The 19,632-nt window shown below is 42.4% G+C and overlaps 1 protein-coding gene across 2 annotated transcripts; it reads left to right on the forward strand.

Annotated features, from left to right (window-relative positions):
* Positions 1-27: 27 nt before the first annotated feature.
* On the forward strand, positions 28-16,542 carry ACAA2 (acetyl-CoA acyltransferase 2). 2 transcript variants are annotated; one of them, XM_040540761.1, is made up of 11 exons: positions 28-33; positions 3,048-3,099; positions 6,172-6,338; positions 7,224-7,352; positions 8,964-9,080; positions 9,480-9,627; positions 11,243-11,418; positions 12,252-12,381; positions 14,620-14,690; positions 14,809-14,963; positions 15,901-16,542. In XM_040540761.1, exons 2-11 carry the CDS (start codon positions 3,084-3,086, stop codon positions 15,983-15,985), a joined length of 1,194 nt encoding a protein of 397 aa, XP_040396695.1. In that variant the 5' UTR covers positions 28-33; positions 3,048-3,083; the 3' UTR covers positions 15,986-16,542. The 2 variants fall into 2 exon arrangements, with proteins under 2 accessions (XP_040396695.1, XP_040396694.1); XM_040540760.1 differs by lacking the exon at positions 28-33 and having other exon boundaries at positions 2,861-3,099.
* Positions 16,543-19,632: the final 3,090 nt, after the last annotated feature.

The raw sequence follows: 19,632 nt of genomic DNA on the forward strand, positions 1-19,632 counted from the left end.
AATCACAATATATTAAAAAAAAATCAAAGCAGAGTTTACTCTTTCCATAAGACAGTTATAACACAGTGCTATTTCTCAGAATTCACCTTAGGCCGGCAGTTTCCTCTCAGGCTCTTCTGGTCTCTACCTCTCTCTGCTGTAAATTATTCAGTGTACAATTCCCAACAGCCTGATTAAACCAATGCTCATCATTCAGACTAAATGACAGGCTGCTGCAGCATCCTCTTCTGCAATGATTTTGCTACTGATCACAATCACAAACATGGTTAATGCTCTTCTAGGGGATAACGGTCTTTCACGGGCTTTTTCAGGACCATAATTTATATGTACAACAAAGATTTTCTTAAAAAATAAAACAAACAAACAACAACAACTCTTAGTACGTACAGATAGGAACTGGGATTTAATGTCCTGGTCTGTAATAATGTAGCTTACCCATTAAAATCCATCTGGAAGAGGACTCTACTAAATATCTTTAATATATTTTTATCTTTTCAGTTTGCAGTTTTTAAAATTTGTTTTTAAATATTAATTTTGTTAAATCATTACGTTTGAGCATGCCTTTCTTTCCTCAGATGGGCGCTTCTTTATTTAAAGTATACGTTCAACACAAAGCATGGCTTTCAGAAAGCTGGCTGTTTTCCAGATCCGCCTTTATTTTTAAATATCGATTCCGAAGTCGAGCATTTTTCCTACTGTGTGCCTTTAGCTGTTACTAAGGTAACTGACTTCTCAACCACTGTTAAACTGTGGGAGTTTTTTTTTTTTATTATTCTGCCACAAACAGTTTTCTGTGGAGTTGTAAGTCCACTTATAAAATCTCTCCGAGAAGGTCTACAAAAACACTTAAAAGTTCCTAGGAAAAGACAATATTGAACCATATTGATTTTTGCATGTATAATGTACCTCTGAAGAACACTACTGGCAGTCAAAAAACAAGTTAAAAACAAATACAAACTACACACACCACCACCGAACCAACACCTCAAAGGCAAGTTCAGGTTTGTGCTGTCTGACCTATGAGAAGTGTCTAGGACAAAATACACATTTCATTTCCAGCTGAAACTTGACTTTATTTTATTCCTTTTACTTTTTTCTTTTACTGGCAGTTTTGTAGCTGCGGTTGCTTATCTTTCAGCTAGTAAGGCTGTTGTAGTAGTTGACTGTAGAAAAGAACATTAAACTTAATGAGAATTAAGTTATTAGAATTAATTTATGCAACTGTAAATCAAACATTTTTTGTTTACACAATTTATCTAATGGCACTTCTACGAGTGAAACAACAAAATGTGGGTGTATTGCAGGCAACAAGCATACGCAGTGGCTGCTACCTTTCCCGGTTACTTGAACATTGAAATCACAACGTATCTAAAGCCTTTGCAATATCTGACCCTCAATTTGCATGACTTGCAAAAGATACAAGTGTCAAGGATGCACTTGAAACAGCCGGTCCTTTTCCTCCCTTTTCAACTATAAATGAGCAAGAATATGCAAACTCATTCTTCCAGACCATTTAACTGAAAAAGTAACGTTTTACCATTGCATATAAGTATGATAATCTAATTAAAATGAATTGCATGAGCTGCCATGAAACCTATTCCTCCAGCTTCATTGATTCACATATATTACAGTCATAAATTATTTTTTCCCGAAAAGAAGTTATAGCACTGTAATGTTAATTAAAATAATCCAGAGGACATATGCCCTGACAAGCATACAACTTATTTCAAAAGGTAAATGCCAGTGGACTAAGGCTTTCAAATTAAGTTGAAATTAAAAGAAAACAAATTATCAAAAATGTTTATTATTATTATAGTGCAATATCTATTTTTTTGGGAGTGGGGTGAAGTCTAATTACCTTAACAAGCAGAAGGTATAGCTGCTCTAAAAGAAGTTGAATGATATACAGGAGCGAATGCTGTAGATGAAATACTACTGCTTATAAAATATTTTTCCATTTTGAACAAATCTGTAAACTATACCTCTGTTTATAAGAAAAATGCTTGTAATAGTCACTGTAATATTCAGCTGTGGATAAGAAAAAATGTGAAATAAACACTTTTGAAGAAATCGTGACTTGGTCAAAAATGGACTGTATTAAATACACATTTCAGTACTTGCTTCATACATCGGAAACATTGATATTTCTAATTTACAAACACAAAGAGTCTGAAACCTTTTACTTATGACTTCAAAAGCTTTAGAAGTTGTGACAACTTTAGAGATGTTTACATATTGTGAGGTAATTAAAAGCCAATTGCGCGTGAAGCATTACGGCCTTGTAAACCAATGCAGAGGAGCTGAGGCAGTGCCAGCCCTTGTGTATGTGAAGTGAGACAATTCAATAACAAAGAGAGAAAGTAAAGTAGAACATTTTTTTCCTTTTGCTTATGTTTTTCCCCTTTTCTCTCCCCTTTTCCTCCTTCTTTTATTTTTTTAAGGTTAGGTTACAGGTACATTCACTGGTCTCCAGATTCATTGAATCATTGGAATTACATCAGCAAAGCAGTTGAAAGACATTTTGAATAGGAAACATAGTTTTCATATGGAAAATCTAGAAGAAAAATGTTTTAAATTCCTTCATGAAGACATATGGCATTTTTTTGTTTGTAATAAAGCATTTTTATCGATCCTCCCTTTGGCAGTCTGAGGTGTTCCACCAACCACCACACTTTTTACACCTCAGCGTGTCTTTTCAAATACTAGAAATTTGTGAGGTGCTTTGGGGGGACCAACTGACAAGGTCGAGGTGCAGACAGGGAGAAGACCGGGAGGAAAAGCCCCGTGTCCTCCACGGAAGGCCACCAACATGGGCCAAACCATGTAGCAGCGCCCTGAGCGACCCTCACGGGGCCGCCCGCCATTTTGTGCCGCCGCCGATTCGCCTCAGGCCGTCCCCCCCGCTCCCCTTTTCCCAAGCGCGGGGACGACGAGGAGGGGACACATCAAACAAAGATAAAGAAATAATCAAATCAACAAAAAGCGGCGCCTGCGCGGAATTCGATACGGGCGCCTCCTCTCTTGGCGTGGCGAATGTGCGGGCTGAGGGACGCCACAGAGGGCGGGCGCGGAGCGGGACGGCCATGGCGCTCCTCAGGGGTGAGTCGGGCTTGGGTGGGCCCGGAGGGGTCCTTGTGGCGTCCTGTCAGCCCGGGGCGCCCCCCTGTCACCTGGGGGGGCTCCCCAAAAGGGCTCGGGGGTCGGTGCCACGGGCTGGCCCCGCTGCCCTGCCCGAGGGGGCAGCGCCGGGTGCGGGGGGGTGCAGCAAGGGCTGGGTCCCTCAGCCCCTCGGCGGGTTGTGGGGTTGGCAAAAAAAAGGGAAAATGGCATTTCTGAGCCCCTGTCTGTCTCCGGGGTGTGTGTGTGTGTGTGTTGGTTGGCTTGTGGGTCTTGCTTGGGTTTGTTTTGGTTTCTTCTGTTTTCCTCCTCACTGTCTTGTCGGTCCTGTGACAGCATAGATAAACGGCTGGGAATAACATTAATGTTTCATAAAAATCTCAGCTGGCTCACCTCTGCCGGTCTGCAGACCCGTGGCGGAATTATACTGTAGGGAATTAACTTTCTGTAGGGCTGGAGGCAGCACACAAACCTATATGAAGGTATATGAAGTAGCAGTGCAGGTTGAATGCCGCCTGTAAGCTCCAGCAGCTCCTACAGGTGTTTTGTGTAAAGAACTACTTTGTGTGGTTTAAATCATATGTCTCCTAAAAATAAGGTAAACGAGTCCTGGTGAAGAAATATTTTCATACCAAGCGCATTTAAGAAGTGTTGGAGGGTTACAGAAGGTTTCAGATCTGTATCTGATTTTGGCAGAGGGTGCTTAACAAAACCATATTAAGACAAATTGATTATTTAATAAGAATTCCTGGTTAGCTTCACTTTTTAGTCCCAAAGGTTTCCAGATCCATATGGGTTTGGTAATATTCTGCTTTTGTCATGCATTTATCACCTTGGGAAACAGCAGAGAGTGGAAGTCTTGATGTGGTGATGTAGGACAGTGCTAATTAATGGAGGCTTAGGAAGAAGGGCAGGGTTCCTTCTCACAGGATTTCATCTACCTCTTGTCATCCCTCCTGAAATTCAGTGAAGGGTGTAGCATTTGTAGATGATGTCTCTCACAACAAGCAAAATCAGAGTACTCAGGGGAGTATCTCTGTGGTCAATTTAATTTCATGGCTGCTAGGTAAGGTTGCGCTTTTTCTTCTTTCCTCCCTAGTTCACTCCAATCTTCTCCTTTAGTCTGAAATTACTGTTTTATTGAACAGTCAGAAAGTGGACTCAGCTGCAGAACTGATCCACATGAATATCATCATCCGTAGTCTTTATCCTTCTGTTGCATGATCTGGTCTGGGTTACACTTTGGCCCCATGGTGCTGTGGGGAAGACGTGGGCAGCGGCGAACGGTCGGGTTGGAAGAGAAAATGTTGTTAATTGTCAACTGAAGGTTGAAGGGCAAAGTTCTACCCCACCCCAGGCCTGTTTGTAGAGCTGTCTGTGTGTGATTCAGCAGATAATGCGGGCAGCCAACCTGCAGGTCAAAAGGGAGGGGGAAAAATTCTTTGGCTTGGTCGGGTCCTTGACCTGGTTCACAGCAAAGCCTTGCAGCTGAGTACTAATATACTAAATGTGGCTGTTTTCCATAATGATCAATTAATTAAAGCATCCTCATCTTTCTTTAGAACAAAAACACCTGTAGGGGTTCACAGTTTCCATCTGTTATTAGTTTTCAGTTGTTTTTTTTTTTTTTTTAATAAAACCCACATGTACAAGCTAAGTAAAAAGCTTTCGGTCAGTGGATTTCAGTCAATGGATGTTCATGCTTATCCTTGAAGCTGCAATTCTTGCTCAGTCTACATCAGGGGATTTCCCAGATGGTTTTCAGAGCGTAAGGACTGCCTGCTTCAGGTCCCAGCACTGCATTCAGGTCCTTGTCAGTGGAGCGAGCTTGACCTTCACGAGTTTGGAAAGTCCTTTCCTGTAAATCGTGCAGCCTGGGGTCCACGTAATCCACGTACACAAGAGATGGAGGAGCACCCTCTGTGACAAACCAGCCAAAGATCACGCCGCCTGTAACAGAGGGCCCGAAAGCAGTCAGAATGGTGGTCACGGGCAGCGTAAAGAACAGGCGTTTTCGTTTGCCTTCATCCATCTATCTGTGCGTATCCTTCCAGCGTTGCTTAAAATAACGGTGGCTGTTCCATGGCAGCTGCAGAGAAGGCGCGTGAGCTCAACTGGGGGAAAGTTCACAGCCTGCTTCCCTCTTGTTCCGACACGTGGAAGCGGAGAGCTGCTGTGCCGAGCAGTCAGTACGTGTTCTGTAGGGTGCAGGGCTTTGCTCGAGCTCAAATCCTCTTAGGCTCCTTCCGGCCAAGGCGTTTGTGCGCCTGCATAGGCTCTCCTTTCCGTTGGAAACTGGATTTTCTTCTCAGAAGCTGGAAGACCGGTGCTAATGCAGCTTAGATGACCTATATTAATTAGGAAAACATCATTATATTTTTATAAGAGAATGGTTTTTTTTTCTCTGAAGTTAAAGGTGTCATATTTAAAACACATTCTTAAAAAGAAACACCTCTGTGAACACTGTTTCAGTGAGTAAGCCCCAGATTCCCTGATTTTTATAAGATAGGAAGTGGCCGCTTTTGTTTTTAAAAGATCAGTTCCTCATCTGACAGATTATTTCACAGGTGTCCAGCGTGGGTTTTTACGGACGTTCCTTTCACGCTTTTAGTGCGCTGTCACTAATATCTGATGGAGTGTGGCAGCCTCCTTTGTCTGCCCCATATCCAAACTACCTACTTTTTCCAGACCTCTTCTTGGAAAGGAGGTGTCCCTGGAGTCTTCTAGCTTTTCTTTCTGACCATTAATTCTGGCATATTTTCCCTGTCTGAAGTATCGTTGCCTCCTGTATCTTACTTGTCTTCAGCTGCTTGGGTTCACGCTGTCTTTTAGGATGAACGTAGGATGTCGATTGCATTTATGAATCCTATTGTGAATTTAGGATGTTATTCTGCTGAGGCTACCTTGCTCATTTTCTCTTTGGTACGCCCCGTGTCTACTTCTTTATGTACTTCTCTTTGGTATGGGTCTGGCTGTTAACTCACGTAAGCAAAAATAAGAGAGCCTCACTGCTCCCTGCTCTGCAAATCTGGATCTTTCTTGCTTCTGTTGCAGGTGTCTTCATCGTTGCGGCGAAGCGAACGCCTTTCGGGACCTACGGAGGCTTGCTGAAGGACTTCACGGCCACCGATCTGACAGAACATGCCGCTCGGGCTGCCCTGGCTGCTGGCAAGGTCTCCCCTGAGATCATCGACAGCGTCATCGTTGGCAGCGTCATGCAGGTTGGTATCACGGAAATCTTGCTGGCCGGGGATTATTTCAGTCATCTTCAGCGCGGTCCTATAGAGAGCTCCCTCTGTTTTGCAGCCAAGAATAAGCCACAGGGGTGGATGCTATTGTATGCAGGGCACCAGCATTACAAAACTGCAGTTATCCACACATGTAGGTGAGGGTATTTGTTTTAGGCAGGCGCATTTCTCTTCCTATTTTTCTTTTGCATTCTGATCTTGTTGTACTAAGGGTGGACGCTGACGCTTTCCTTGCAAATCTGAGTATTTCAAGGGTGCAGAAGAAAAAAAAAATAGCAGGGGACTGAAGTGATACGTGACCAAACATGCTGTATTCCTTCTAAAGGATCTGTAGCCAAAAGAGTGGCTTTTGATTCTTCTGTCTGCCACGGCTACCATCTCGGTTTCATTTACTCAAATTTTTGGGCTTTTTGTAAGAATTGTTTGTCAAAAAAACAGATAAATTGCTCCATCGTGTAATTGGTTTTCACACAAGGAATAGCAGTCTTTTCACGTTGGAATTATTTTTCTTTTCCTTTGCATCATACCTCTCCGTCTCCCCCACCAGTAAATTTTCGATTTTTAGTCCGTTTTCTACTTGGTTAAGTACAAGTAACTATGAAGGGGCTATTTTCAACTCCCCTTCTTCAGCAGAAATGACTCGGTTCCACTTTCTTTCACAGTTTCCATTGTCAGGTAGCGTTGTGCACAGAATCGTGTGCTTATAACACCCATTAGCTTGGGGCACGATCCCCAAGAGCGTCAGTTTTCTTTCTGTTTGGAGAAGATTGGTTCCCTGCCGGTCTGACTCTTGCTCAAGACGTTCACTTGCCAACGAAATGCGGGCGTAACACAACTTATTATTTGTTCTGCCCGCAGAGCTCCGCGGACGCTATTTACATCGCACGACACGTCGGGTTACGGGTGGGAGTTCCTGTCCCGGTTCCAGCCCTCACCGTCAACAGACTTTGTGGCTCTGGTTTCCAAGCCATCGCCAATGGATGTCAGGTACTGAGCTCTTTTTTTTTTTTTTCTCTTGTATTTTTGTATTAGTTGTAACTTCTATCACGTTGTTAACTGAGAGAAGACGTGAGTAAAAGCATTTATTGCGGGTTTGAGATGAGTTACGGGTTCTTGGCTACCACTGCTAGAGGCATCATGTTGTCCTGCAGGGTCGTGTGCCGCTGCAGCGCGATTTTTTTTGACGTCTGGTTTTGTAATTGTGTCTTTTTAATTGTGTCTTCGTTCAAAGATCCTCATGCTCTCATGGGTTAGGTAGTTTATGGCATCGCTTTTTCTAAAACAGAAAAAAAAAATCAACTTATTTGCAGTTGACCATTGCGTGAGATTTATGAGAAATCCATTAGCGGCTTGAAATCACATCTCCTGATTCACCTTCTCTTTATTTCTGCCGGACTGTTCGATATCCTTTTTCAAACGTGAAACTCTGCCACAGTTTCTAACGTGTGCTTTGGAAGTTTCCCGTGATGCCTTTTACCAGGGGATTTTGTTAAGCTTTGCTTACTCCATTCCTTCAACAAGTTCACTTGATTGCTGTCAAGAATAATTAAACATCATTGTTCGTTTGACATTTTTCTGCTTAAAAAATGAGGTGTTTTTCACGCAGAAGTGTTGCTCATCTTTTTTAACAAAGTATTTACTCTCTGCCTAATCACAAGTTTCTCATAGTTTCCTTCAGAAAAGCAGCAACGCGTTTTTTTTTTTTTTGTCTGAGTAGCAATGAATCGTTATGAGAGGAGGGTGATTTTTTTCCCAAGAATATCGGTCTAAATGTTCTTCCTAGCGCTTTCTGGAAGTCTATACACGCTACACTGAAAAGATCTGTTGGGAGATTTTGACCAAGCATCGTTGTGAGATCTTTACCCACGGTGGCATTTCATCAGTGGTGCTTGTTCCTGTATTTTTCTGGCACGTGACCAGGCTGTTCACAACCGCTTAAATGTGCGGTTTCTAGAAACTATAGGAAGCATCTCAGCACATAACGCCACAGATCAGTCGCAATTATTAACGAGTTACTGGTGGTGAATTAGTATGTGGCTGGTGTTCCTTCTGGCGGTTTACCTGGCTAAAATTTTCTAATACTATGTCCCTTTATTTATTAAGAATCATAAAGTCTAGTTTCAGGCTTAGAGGTTTAATTTGTGTTCCTTTCGAGACGATTGGGAGCTGAAGAGGCAACAGATGGGGGGGAAAAAAAGATGTTCTGGTTTTGTGGCAGTGATACTCAAACCCCAGGCTCAAACGTCTGTTAACCTAACCGCACAAGCATGGAGATGCCATCAGGTTCTCAGTCCTGTTCCTCTTTCCTGTTATGTGTGTGTCCATATTCTCTTCCTCCCTCATTGGTGTGACTGTTCCTCACTGACAGGAGGGGGAAAGAGCACGTGATGAAAGGGAGAGACCCCAATCCTAATAGGATAAGCCCAATCCTAATAGTTACCCTATTTAAACCTTTTTAAACACGCACAACTAAGCAGGAATTCATTCTGTGTGTGGCTTCATAGTTGATGAGGTATTTTTCTAAAACGATCGTTACTGTCTTTCAAAACCAGCAAACTAAATCCTAAAATCCTGAATCTGTTTTGGTTTTCTTTACAGGAAATTTGCCTCAATGACTCCGAAGTGGTCCTGTGTGGTGGAGCTGAAAACATGAGCCAGGCTCCTTATGCAGTTCGAAACATTCGGTTTGGAACCAGATTAGGAGCAGAACTCAAGGTCTAACTTTCTTTTTATTTCCTGTGAATGAAGTTGTGTTTCAAAAGGAGTGTCAATTATCAGCCATATAGACACTGTAGTCTTCCGAAGGAAATCGTTGGAGATTAGATCCAGATTTAGATGGTCAAAGCATTTATCCAGTGGTATGCATCGTTAAAACAGTAGGTTTCCATAATACTGACAGTTTTGTAGCTTTTCCAAAACAATATTAGAATTTCTATTCCAAGGTAAGTGTAATAAAACGCTCAGACCAAAAACTCAGGTCACTTGGTGTACCCCATCAAAGTGCTCCATATAATAGAAAAGCTAAAAATCAGGATAATTAGAAACTGTCAATAATAAATCTTAATATTGCTGAGCTTTGTGGTCTTTTATGTCTTTTAATACTGTTCCGTGCAGTTGGAAGACACGTTGTGGGAAGGTCTGACCGACACGCACGTGAAAATACCCATGGCAGTTACAGCTGAAAACCTGGCTGCGAAGTACAGCATCACGCGGGAGGACTGTGACCGCTACGCGTTCAAAACGCAGCAGAGATGCAAAGCCGGTTAGTAAATTTAGGAATGCAAGCGTTTATATGACGCCGTTTTCAAATACAGAGAGTTTTTAGCAACAATCCAGACCGTTTGTAAGTTTTATGTAGCTCGTGCATATCGGTGCCGCTTGTTTTTGGATTGTCACTTGTTTTTTTGGTGTCACTTGGTTTTTGGTTGTCAACTTTTTTTTTTTTCCTGGCTGAACAGCGTGTGGCTTGGTGCCCTTTTGGTGGGATGCCTGACATCCCCTCCTTTCTTTTTCTGCTGCAGAGTAGTCCTCTTCCACACCAGCCCACGTCCTTCTTGCTCATCAACATTTACTACGATTGACCTAAATTGTTCTTTTTTTTTTCTTGTGCAAGTCGTATGCTATTCTACAACCCTTGCCCATTTAAAGCAGGTGGGGATCTAAAGAGGGGTATTTCTTCAGGACCTGTTTTTAAGCTTTTCTCTGGGCAGTTTATATCACCGAAGCCATAACTCAGAGGCATTGTGTTACTACGAAGTCGATTGATAGTGTAAACAGGATAATAGCCAGTTGGGATCTTCAACATATATTGCAATCCAAAGGTGACCGCAAGATAAAGGACCTAGGCATGTTTTTAGATTCTAATGATGTTGGTTTTAGCAGCTGCTACTCTTGAAGGTAGCTTTTATATTTTTAATGGGTGTGGAAGTCCTGTTCGTCAATATTCATCAGTATTCATCAATAACCACAGGATCATCGAGGTTGGAAGAGACCTCCAAGATCACCCAGTCCAACCTCTGACCTAACACTAACAAGTCCTCCACTAAACCATCTCACTGAGCTCTACATCTAAACGTCTTTTAAAGACCCCCAGGGATGGTGACTCAACCACTTCCCTGGGCAGCCCGTCCCAATGCCTCACAACCCTTTCGGTAAAGAATTTCTTCCTAATATCCAACCTAGAAATAAGGGGATGCCCTCCCTGCTGATATTCGAAGCTAATTCCTGCCATTTCTGGAGCCTTTGCTGCGAACTGTGCCACTGAAGAAGAGGCTTTTGCTTCTTTCTTGTTTTGGGTGTGGTATCCAGGATTTTTGCCTTGCTGTTTTTATTTCCGTGTGTCGCAATTAGCGCATCCTATCCCACACTAAAGAGACAGTCCTGTGGCTAGTCGGGAAAGAAGACCTTGTAGAACTTGTCAAAAAAAATTCAGAGGTAGCCAAACGGCAATTTAAATCCCTTAGAGTTGCCTCTGTGGGATGAATTGAAGCGAGTCGTGGCTCAGTTTTAAGAGAGAGGTGTTTTTTTTGTTTTTAAATCCAGGAGTTCACGTCAACACTGGAAACGAAAGCTAGCACTTCGTAGCCTGAATATTGGCATCAAATATAATCTTAGGTGATGTGGCCAGATGCTCTTATGGGCATCTTAGATACCTGAAATAATACTTTAATATTGGAGACTTTATTTGGAGAAGTTTTAGAATGTGTTTGTACCGTTCTTGTTCTGTTTCCAAAACAAACAATAAACCCCCAACTGGCCTATTTAAACTAAAGGAAGCACAAATGGTACTGTCCCTGGACTCTTGGCTGAAATAGAGCAAAAGGCAATCGTATACTGCATTTTTTATCCGTCTTTTATTTTCCTTTGTGTGGTTGCAGCTCAAGACGCTGGCCATTTTAACGCTGAGATGGCACCGGTGGAAGTGAAAACAAAAAAAGGGAAAGAAAGCATGCAAAAGGACGAGCACCCGAAACCCCAGACCACTCTGGAACAATTGGCAAAACTCCCGGCCGTCTTTAAAAAGGATGGGACGGTCACGGCTGGGAATGCTTCAGTGAGTACGTCAAAGCCTTGGCTTATGGAAATGTCACCTTTAATGTTCTCTACATTTGTTGTCACTGTCGTTCTGAGCCACCTTTGGCTGTCAGCAGCGTCTCCTGATGGAAAGGATTTCTCATTCTTTATATTTGCAGTGGCTGCGTGGATTTAAGCCGTACTACTTTCTTCTGGGGGCGATGATTACTGATATCTGCTTTACAAATCAGCCATTGCCCTCCTGGGCACGCTGCTGCTCGTCTTCCTGCCACAATTAGTATCCTCTCTAGCCCAAACCACGCTTTGCTATTACTCGGAGTAGGCTGAGAACTTAGCAGCGCGTCCTTAGGGACGGTTCCTCTTACGGTCATCACCTTCATCAATTGATTGATGTTCTTTGGGCCACGGTGAGAACATAATCCCAATTCCTGCCTAAAATAGATGGTGGCCACCGTAAGGATGGGTGTCTGTATAGTGTCTTTTCCTATTAATGATACATGGGTTGCCTAATGTTAATAGGGTCCCTGCAAATCTATGGAATGATATTTCCAGTATAAGGGAGACTTTCAGTGGCAAAAATGTGTTTTACTTTTCTGAAACGTTAAAATTAATCACCTATGTTTAATAAAATTAATCATCTGTGTTTAACTTTCTTTCGCAGTCGGCACAATAGTGAAAGATTGTGGTACGTTTTGAATAAACACTAATATGATTGTTCATTAAATGTTAATGATAGCATCGTAGACTGAAAGTGGGTTTTGGTTTCTCTTTGAGGGGCATATTTAGTTTAAAATGTGAGGTTTTTTTGTTTGCACTTTCTCCCCTAAGAATGCTTTTCTCTCTTACTGTAAGGGGGTGTGTGACGGAGCCGGCGCAGTCATCGTTGCCAGCGAATCGGCCCTTAAAAAGCACAGTCTCACTCCTCTGGCGAGAGTAGTAGCTTATCACTCATCCGGCTGTGACCCTTCGATAATGGGCATCGGTAAGTTGCAATAAAGCACGTTTCCTTACGGCATCAAGCAAGCTCTTCTTGTGGTGGGCATCCTAAGAAAGGAGGCTGCGGTGTACCGAGTCTGGTAGCTCTGAAGGAGAAGTTTGGGTGGCTTCTTGCAGAGGGCTTGTCCCGCTGCATCCATCCAACCCTTTTATGCAGAGGGATAGACTTCGGTTTGGCTGACAGGATATTTGCAGTGCCTGACCTAGAGCGTTAGCTCTGAACTACAGTCCCTCCAGCCGCGTTTTTTCCCCTTTTTTTACTCTCTTAGTTAAGAAAATAGGTGTGCTCTCAAATTTTTTTAAAACCTCTTTTCTCCTGAAGCTTACCTTAGTTTCCCGTAAGCTTTTAATCCCATTATTGCGTAATTACGAGTCGCCTTGTTGAAAAAATATTGGCTACGTGTACCCTTTCGAGCCATAACTCAATTGCTCAAGTTAAGGCTGGATTCCAACAGATGTGTCCGTTTAGGCATTATTCTGGCAAACCAACCAACTTTTTCGCAAGTCCCATATTTTATGCTTTCTCACCAAGTAGCTGTTAACGCAAACAAACCCTCAAAGCTGATCCAGACGTGGCGGGATTCTTCCCTTCTGTTCAGTTCGTAGACAGCATTGTATCCCAGCGTTACTTTCCCTTTCTGCCCTTCTGTTCAGAGAAGTCATTGTTGGCTGGTTTCACGTGTCAGAAGAGATGCAAATGAAGCATTGTCAGATTTGCTTTCTCGCTCGGGCTATCTGACTAACCCAACCTTCAAAGCAAATGTAGAGGGAGGGTTTCTTTCGCTAGACTTCGTGCTGTCATTGTGCTTTCTAAACCAGACCATTCTTTGTGGGTCAGGCAACTCTTTTTAGCCTGTTTAAAAACTTCATAAGTCATACGGAGAAACAGCTCGTATCTTCGCTTCTTAATACCACGGCTTGTCCCCAGCAACCCAAAAAGACCAGAAGAGATTCATAGACATGACAGCAACGGGTCTGAGAACAGAGGAGCTCAGACTGAACGACTGCCTTTTCACATACTGATGGTGTGAGGGAGCCCTGCCTTACAATCTCTGAGAGAATTCATTCTTTAAGAAAGAGAAAAGGGAGGTTGGGGGGTGGGAAGTTTAGTCTCCTTGTCTGTCATTAAGAGTCTTTGTATTGTCCACATGAGACCCTCCCGTTTCTCTCACACACAATGAGCATACTAAAATCAATCCATGAAATACATCTAGGGCCTAGGATTAAACCAGAGTCTCTCTAATGATCCACTGAGCTTTGACCTGGGCCCTTTCTTCTTCTTAACCTTTCTGTCTCTTAGGTCATTTACTCATTTTTATGCTTTTTTTTTTTTTTTTTTTATTCCTGAGCTGTGAGTTGTCCGCACCATTCCTTGGTAGTGAGATACTTAAAAAGCATTTTAGGATGGGTTTTATTCATCTAACGGTCAGCTCCCATCTACCATCACGGTGTCTTTGACCTGCAAGCGCATATCTAAACAGCCCTTTCAAATTCTCTTTGAGGGTATCTTTCCTTAGGTAGCTGTGCTTTGAGATGAATCTTTCTTAGTGGATTTTACTGGGTTGCAGATGTCAGCTTTCTTCTAGAGACAGTTTTATTGCCAAACTAATACTCTCCAAAAAAAAATCTTACTTGCTTCAGTGGACTGTTCTAGCCTGGGTCTAAAGCAACACTTTGTTGTGTGTTTTTGTTGTTTGCTTTTTTGTTTGTTTGTTCTTAAGCGAGATTTACAGCTAAGGTATACGAAGAGCACCAAAAACAGCAGTACTCATAATTAAACACATGATCACCAAGCTCCAGAAAGCCTGCCTTATTTTTTTTGTCTGTGTGTATCTGGTGACTGCAAGTGTTGAGGAAGGGAAAAAATGAAGCCACGAGTACTGGAGAGGAGAATGCCTCAAAAGGTTGTTTTATTTGTCATGGGATTCTGTCCTCTTGACTTGAAACTTACGTACATGTTTACCAACATCGCTGTGCAGCAGTAATGACACTCCTAACTTTCCTCGGCAGTTTGTTGAGGAAGATGCAAAATACCTCATTTTTTAGGTTTTGGAGTTCTCTTGCCACCTAATAAAGTAGGTGAGTGCCATATCCGAGGTTCATGGGCTCCACAGCAGCTCATGGGATGGAATCTGACGAGGCTTTATAAAGCTATCCAATGTATAGCACGTCTGTAAGGCTTTATTTTTCCTTTCATTAACTGTGCACATAATTTTCCAAATAGGCCCTGTACTTGCAATTACTGAAGTTCTGAAGAAAGCGGGACTGACCCTGAAGGACATGGATTTGATAGAGGTAAGAGGATTTAACAAGAACAGCGAGGTTAACTGATCTTTTTAGCAGGAACGCTCCCCTCGTACAAGTGGCCAGTTGAACAGATGTGAACGGCTGTATTGTTCCTCTGGAGTTTTAGGTGAATGAGGCATTTGCACCTCAATATCTGGCTGTTGAGAAAGTGTTGGGCCTCGACCCTGAGAAAACCAACGTCAACGGAGGTGCCATCGCTATCGGTCATCCTTTGGGTGCTTCGGGAGCACGGATCACAGCTCATCTGGTTCACGAATTAAGGTACGTGTATAGCCAACAGCTACTGGTAATGCAGTGCTGACGTATTCACGCCTGCGAAGGAGTTGAAGCACAGATACTGTGCGACTAAAATCTTCCAGTCCACTGGCTCAAAATTGTCATCACTGAGGTGTTCCTCCTTGTACACGAATGTTGCCTGTGTCCTGCAGTCCAAGTCCGGCCTCACCTTCCATTCTCTCGTCATTACAGGACTTTTTTCCTTCCTCTACTTCTGATGCAAAGCCCCCAGCAGTCAGTGGGAAAGCTTCCTTTATTGAAATTGCCTCGATCAAAGTCTGTCCCTTTCTTAACGGGCTACATTTAAAAGGCTTTGCCATCGCCCTCCTTCTCCTTTAATCCATTTTCAGAAATGCTGACTCTTTTGGCTTGCTTGGTATGCTCAGTATCACTTTAATCTGAATTTTCCCTTTATTTTTTTTTTCCTTCCCCCTCCCCTCCCTTCAGGGCAGAGATCCCTGTATGTTTTTGCTGGTACTTGCAACACTGTACTAATATTCAACCATAAAACCTTAATTAATTTACAGCTTGCAAAAAATGGTTGAGTGCGGCCGTAGAAAACTTAGCTTTTAAAGACCGCCTTGGCCGTAAAATTACATTTGAGTTATGCGATATTTTACTATGTGTTGAAACCTGAAGTATCCCCTAATGTCATTCCTTTCTGTTTTGTACTCCTAAGAGCAATATAATAAACTGTCTTTTAGGTGGAAAAGACCCAGACGCAGAACTCTGTTTTTCTACAGAAATATTTCAGTAGCAGCTGAGGCTTTGTAATGTTTTCCTAGGAAAAGAAGATTGGAAAATCTCCTCGTTATTAGTACCTTTGAAAAGTTGATAGCTAGTTTCTGTTGATAAAATCGGGACAGCAGCTACCGTGGTTTCATAAACGTAAGTCATTTTCACTGTTGTATTTTCTGTACAGGCGGCGTGGTGGGAAATACGCAGTTGGGTCAGCTTGCATTGGAGGTGGACAAGGTATTGCCCTTCTCATTGAGAACACCGCCTGAGAGATTTTGGAGACTTCAGTGGTGCCCAAATTACTGATTCCGTGGAAAACTTCTGCCTTCCGTGACAGTAAAGCATCACTGCATCCCTTCACGTATTCCTGCAAGATTAAGGAATAACTGAGAAGTCTGAATTCTGAGCGAGAAGACTCAGTAATGTCTTTGTACCTAAAGAAAGTGTAGTACCAATGTAATTTCACACTGATGAAGTACTTTCTAAAAGCCTCTTTTCAATCAAGTTTATTATATTTCTGTAGGCAAAATTCTTTTCATTTCCTGAGGAAATTGCCTGTCAAACTTTCACCAAACCTGCCTTAAAATAGCAGTGCGGCTTGTTAAGCAAGTATTACTTTAACTTTCCTTATTTCAGCTGCTGCTGCTGTCTGGCACATGTGCCTCTTTTATCAGGAAATGATAATTGGAGACCATCTGAAGTATATACTGATGGTAGATCGATGGCTCTAACCTGTACCCTGCTATTTTGCAAGGTAAAAGAAAATGAGGGGAAGCTGAAATTGTCATTGTGCCTCTTAAAAGAACAATAAATGTAATGAAAAAGGGCTCAGCGTGTGTTTGTGAATTTGTTTTAAAAGTAAATCACTGTACTGTGCTACGTGGGCTAAAGTGGTAGCGAAGACTTTAGTCTTCAGTTTCTCATCCTCAGCCTCCTGTTGAAATGTGACTTCTTCCTTCTGCACCACTGCCTTGAACTGTGGTGGTTGTGAAAGATTTGAGGCCATTCAGAACCAGAATGTCTAGAGGAGCAACAAGTTCAAGTGAAGGCAAGTGGCGTTAGAATTGGTGGATACCAGTTAAAAGTATGCTGATCACCATTCTTAAGGTTACTTACGGATGCAGTTTCTTTAAACAGCACTAAATATTTCTAAAGTCATTACAAGGATTCAAAAAACCAGCTGCTATAAGCAGCAAACCAGATATTCATTTAACACGGTGTCTTTTTTCCTCTCTCTACTATGTTTTAGTAAGTTAGGGTTATCAGGGTTTCACTGTTCAAGATGCATTTGCCATGTGGATTTTATAAAGCAGGATGTCATCTTGGTTCCTTCTATAGTATCAAATATCTAATTCCTTCTCACTTGTTTACTGTGGATAATCATTGAACTCGTATTTTCAGAGATCTGGCTCCAGTTTTTCCAAGCTCTCTTCCCTGTGTAGTAACAATTCTTTCAGAGCTTGTGATTCTGTAGGTACAGTAAAAAATAATCCCCTTCATGTACGTCATGCACTTATTTTGCCCGTAATGTTTAATTGCCCTCTTGTATCACTCAAGTTCTTGAAATCCACGTGTAATTCTCTTTGAGAGCTGCATTTGGTCATCCAGCATAATGTTTCTGTAAAATGCATCATGATACTCACTCCATTTTCCAGATAACGAGTATGTTACCAGCACAGGTCATCATCGTACGTCCTGCTAGAAACCTTTCTTTGCCCACTGTTTATTCCCATATCATTCTATTTTTATCCTGTCCGTTTCCTGGAAGAGCCTCTGGTGAGGGGCTTTGTCGAACTAAAGTGAAAGTGAAATCCTTTCCCATGAAGTTACTGGGACTTAATGTGTTATCCTTCTAATACATGCAACTTTTTCCATAGCTTCAAGATTTTAAAGTTCAGTGTCAGTTTGAAGAGAGCCTAAGGGAAAATGCTCTTGTTTGGGGAGTAAACTGAGTTCTTTTTGCCTGTCTGTGGTCTCAGGTTGCAATGCCTGGTGGCCTAAACACTCCAAAGGATGACAAATTAAGTGTGGTTAGGAAGAATGCAATTCTTTCTTCAGGTTTAAAACTGACCTAAGTGTTCTAAGTTGGACAATCCACAGAGAACTCAACCTCATGGGTACTTCTGCTCACTTGTCCATTTGAAATTTGGCTCACTTGTTAGACTGCTGCCAAAAGCAGTCTGACTTGGGGTTAATTGACTTGGGGTCAATTAACTCTTTTGGGGTTGAGACCACTGGCAATCCCTCTGTGTAAACTGCCAGTCATCAATAGCGCTGTCTCCAGCAGGAGGTTGTTCTGAAAGGTGCATGGATGCTCTGGGTTCGGGGGAAATATACTGCTTTTCTTTGCTATAATTCCTGGTTTTGTTTTTAAGTCTGGAGTGTGATATTCCCTGAGACAGTTCTGTGCTAGGTGATGGAAAAAATACCACTTGCTGTGCTTCAAGAGTCTTGTCTTTTTCTTTTCAACTATAAAAATGAGCACAAGCATTACTGTTTGATACCTCAGCTAATCTTCCACAATATGTAGGGATTCCTTGCGTGAGGATTTGGTCAGAGCCTGGCCTTGCTAACAAGTCCAGTCACTTACTACAGAATAACAGCAGTAATATCTGATCCTTGCACACCATTTCAAAGTATATTCTGTTTCCTAGGTACAACAATGGTAGACCTGTGTTTCTGCCTTTGGGAAATGAAGACATCTTATTGACGGCAATAAGGATTAGGGGAATGTAATAGTGTTCTGGAAGGAGCAGAAAATATGGAAGAAATACATTAGATTTTAGGGGAGTCGTTATTTATGTTGATTGAAGCAAGTGCATACATTCTCTTTTTCTTTTTAGGCGCTGGAGTATTCTTCATTTTTGTAAGTAGTCTGTATGGCACATTATAATGAAAACATTGATTTTTATCCTTCTTGAAATGAATGGGAAAAAGAAGCATTTGTGGGAAAGCTATGAATTTACTGATAAATGTAGCTATAGTTTTCTGCCACTGGGTGGTGCATTTTAGACGTTTCTTGCTGTATTGCTGTGGCATCTGTCCTCACAGTAGTAGCTCTGCCTTTCTTGCAAGTCTGGCCTAGGTTAATGTTGGAACCACATGTACCATAACCCTTCGTGCCCTGCCCGTCAGCCAATTGCTCACCCATCGTATGATGTTTTTGTTTAGCTGTGTGCTGGACATTTTGTCCAGTAGGATCCTATGGGAAACGGTACTGAAAGCTTTACTGAAAATCAAAAAGATCACATCAGCTGGTTTCCGTTGATCGACTAGATGGGTGATCTTATCATAAAAGGAAATCAAATTTTTTTAAACAGGACCTACCCCTCATGAACCCATGTTGGCTGGGACCTATGACTGCACCCCGGTGCACTTCAATAATTCCCAGGATAATTTTCTCCATAATTTAACCAGGCACTGATGTGAGACTGACAGGCCTGTAGTTACCAGGGTCTTCTTCCTTGCCCTTCTTGAAAATTGGCACAACATTTGCCAGCTTCCAGTCAACTGGGACCTCTCCAGATTCCCAAGACCGTTGAAAAATAATTGCGAGAGGTCCCGCGAATAGGGAATATAAGGTTATGATACGCTTTCGCTGGGCGCTCCTGCATGCAGGACGCTCGACATTGCAATCTCAAATAAAATAGCTTCACAGAAGATCCTGACTGAAAAAAATTATTGTGATTTTTCTCACAGGAAGGCACGGGAGGAATGAGTGTCCAACGAGTCTCCTGCATACCCTCACCCGCCTTCAGAAATGTCTCCTGTGAAGCACTGCGCTCTCATGGCACACGAGGAGCACGGTGTCCACGGGCTACATCACCCAAATGTCTTTCCACAGATGGCCCTGGGACCTCTGTGGGCCACGTAAAGGGAGCCCGGGGAGCTCTGTCCAGCCCTTGGGTGACGCCAG

This window comes from Cygnus olor, chromosome Z, assembly GCF_009769625.2.
Source record: "Cygnus olor isolate bCygOlo1 chromosome Z, bCygOlo1.pri.v2, whole genome shotgun sequence".
In the NCBI taxonomy this organism is placed as follows: Eukaryota; Metazoa; Chordata; class Aves; order Anseriformes; family Anatidae; genus Cygnus; species Cygnus olor.

What these genes read in the sequence shown, in the direction of transcription:
- ACAA2 (XM_040540761.1), top strand. An exon ending in CCCTTCGATAATGGGCATCG is followed by an intron (nt 12,382 to 14,619) that starts GTAAGTTGCAAT and finishes TTTTCCAAATAG; the next exon opens with GCCCTGTACTTGCAATTACT. An exon ending in CATCTGGTTCACGAATTAAG is followed by an intron (nt 14,964 to 15,900) that starts GTACGTGTATAG and finishes TTTTCTGTACAG; the next exon opens with GCGGCGTGGTGGGAAATACG.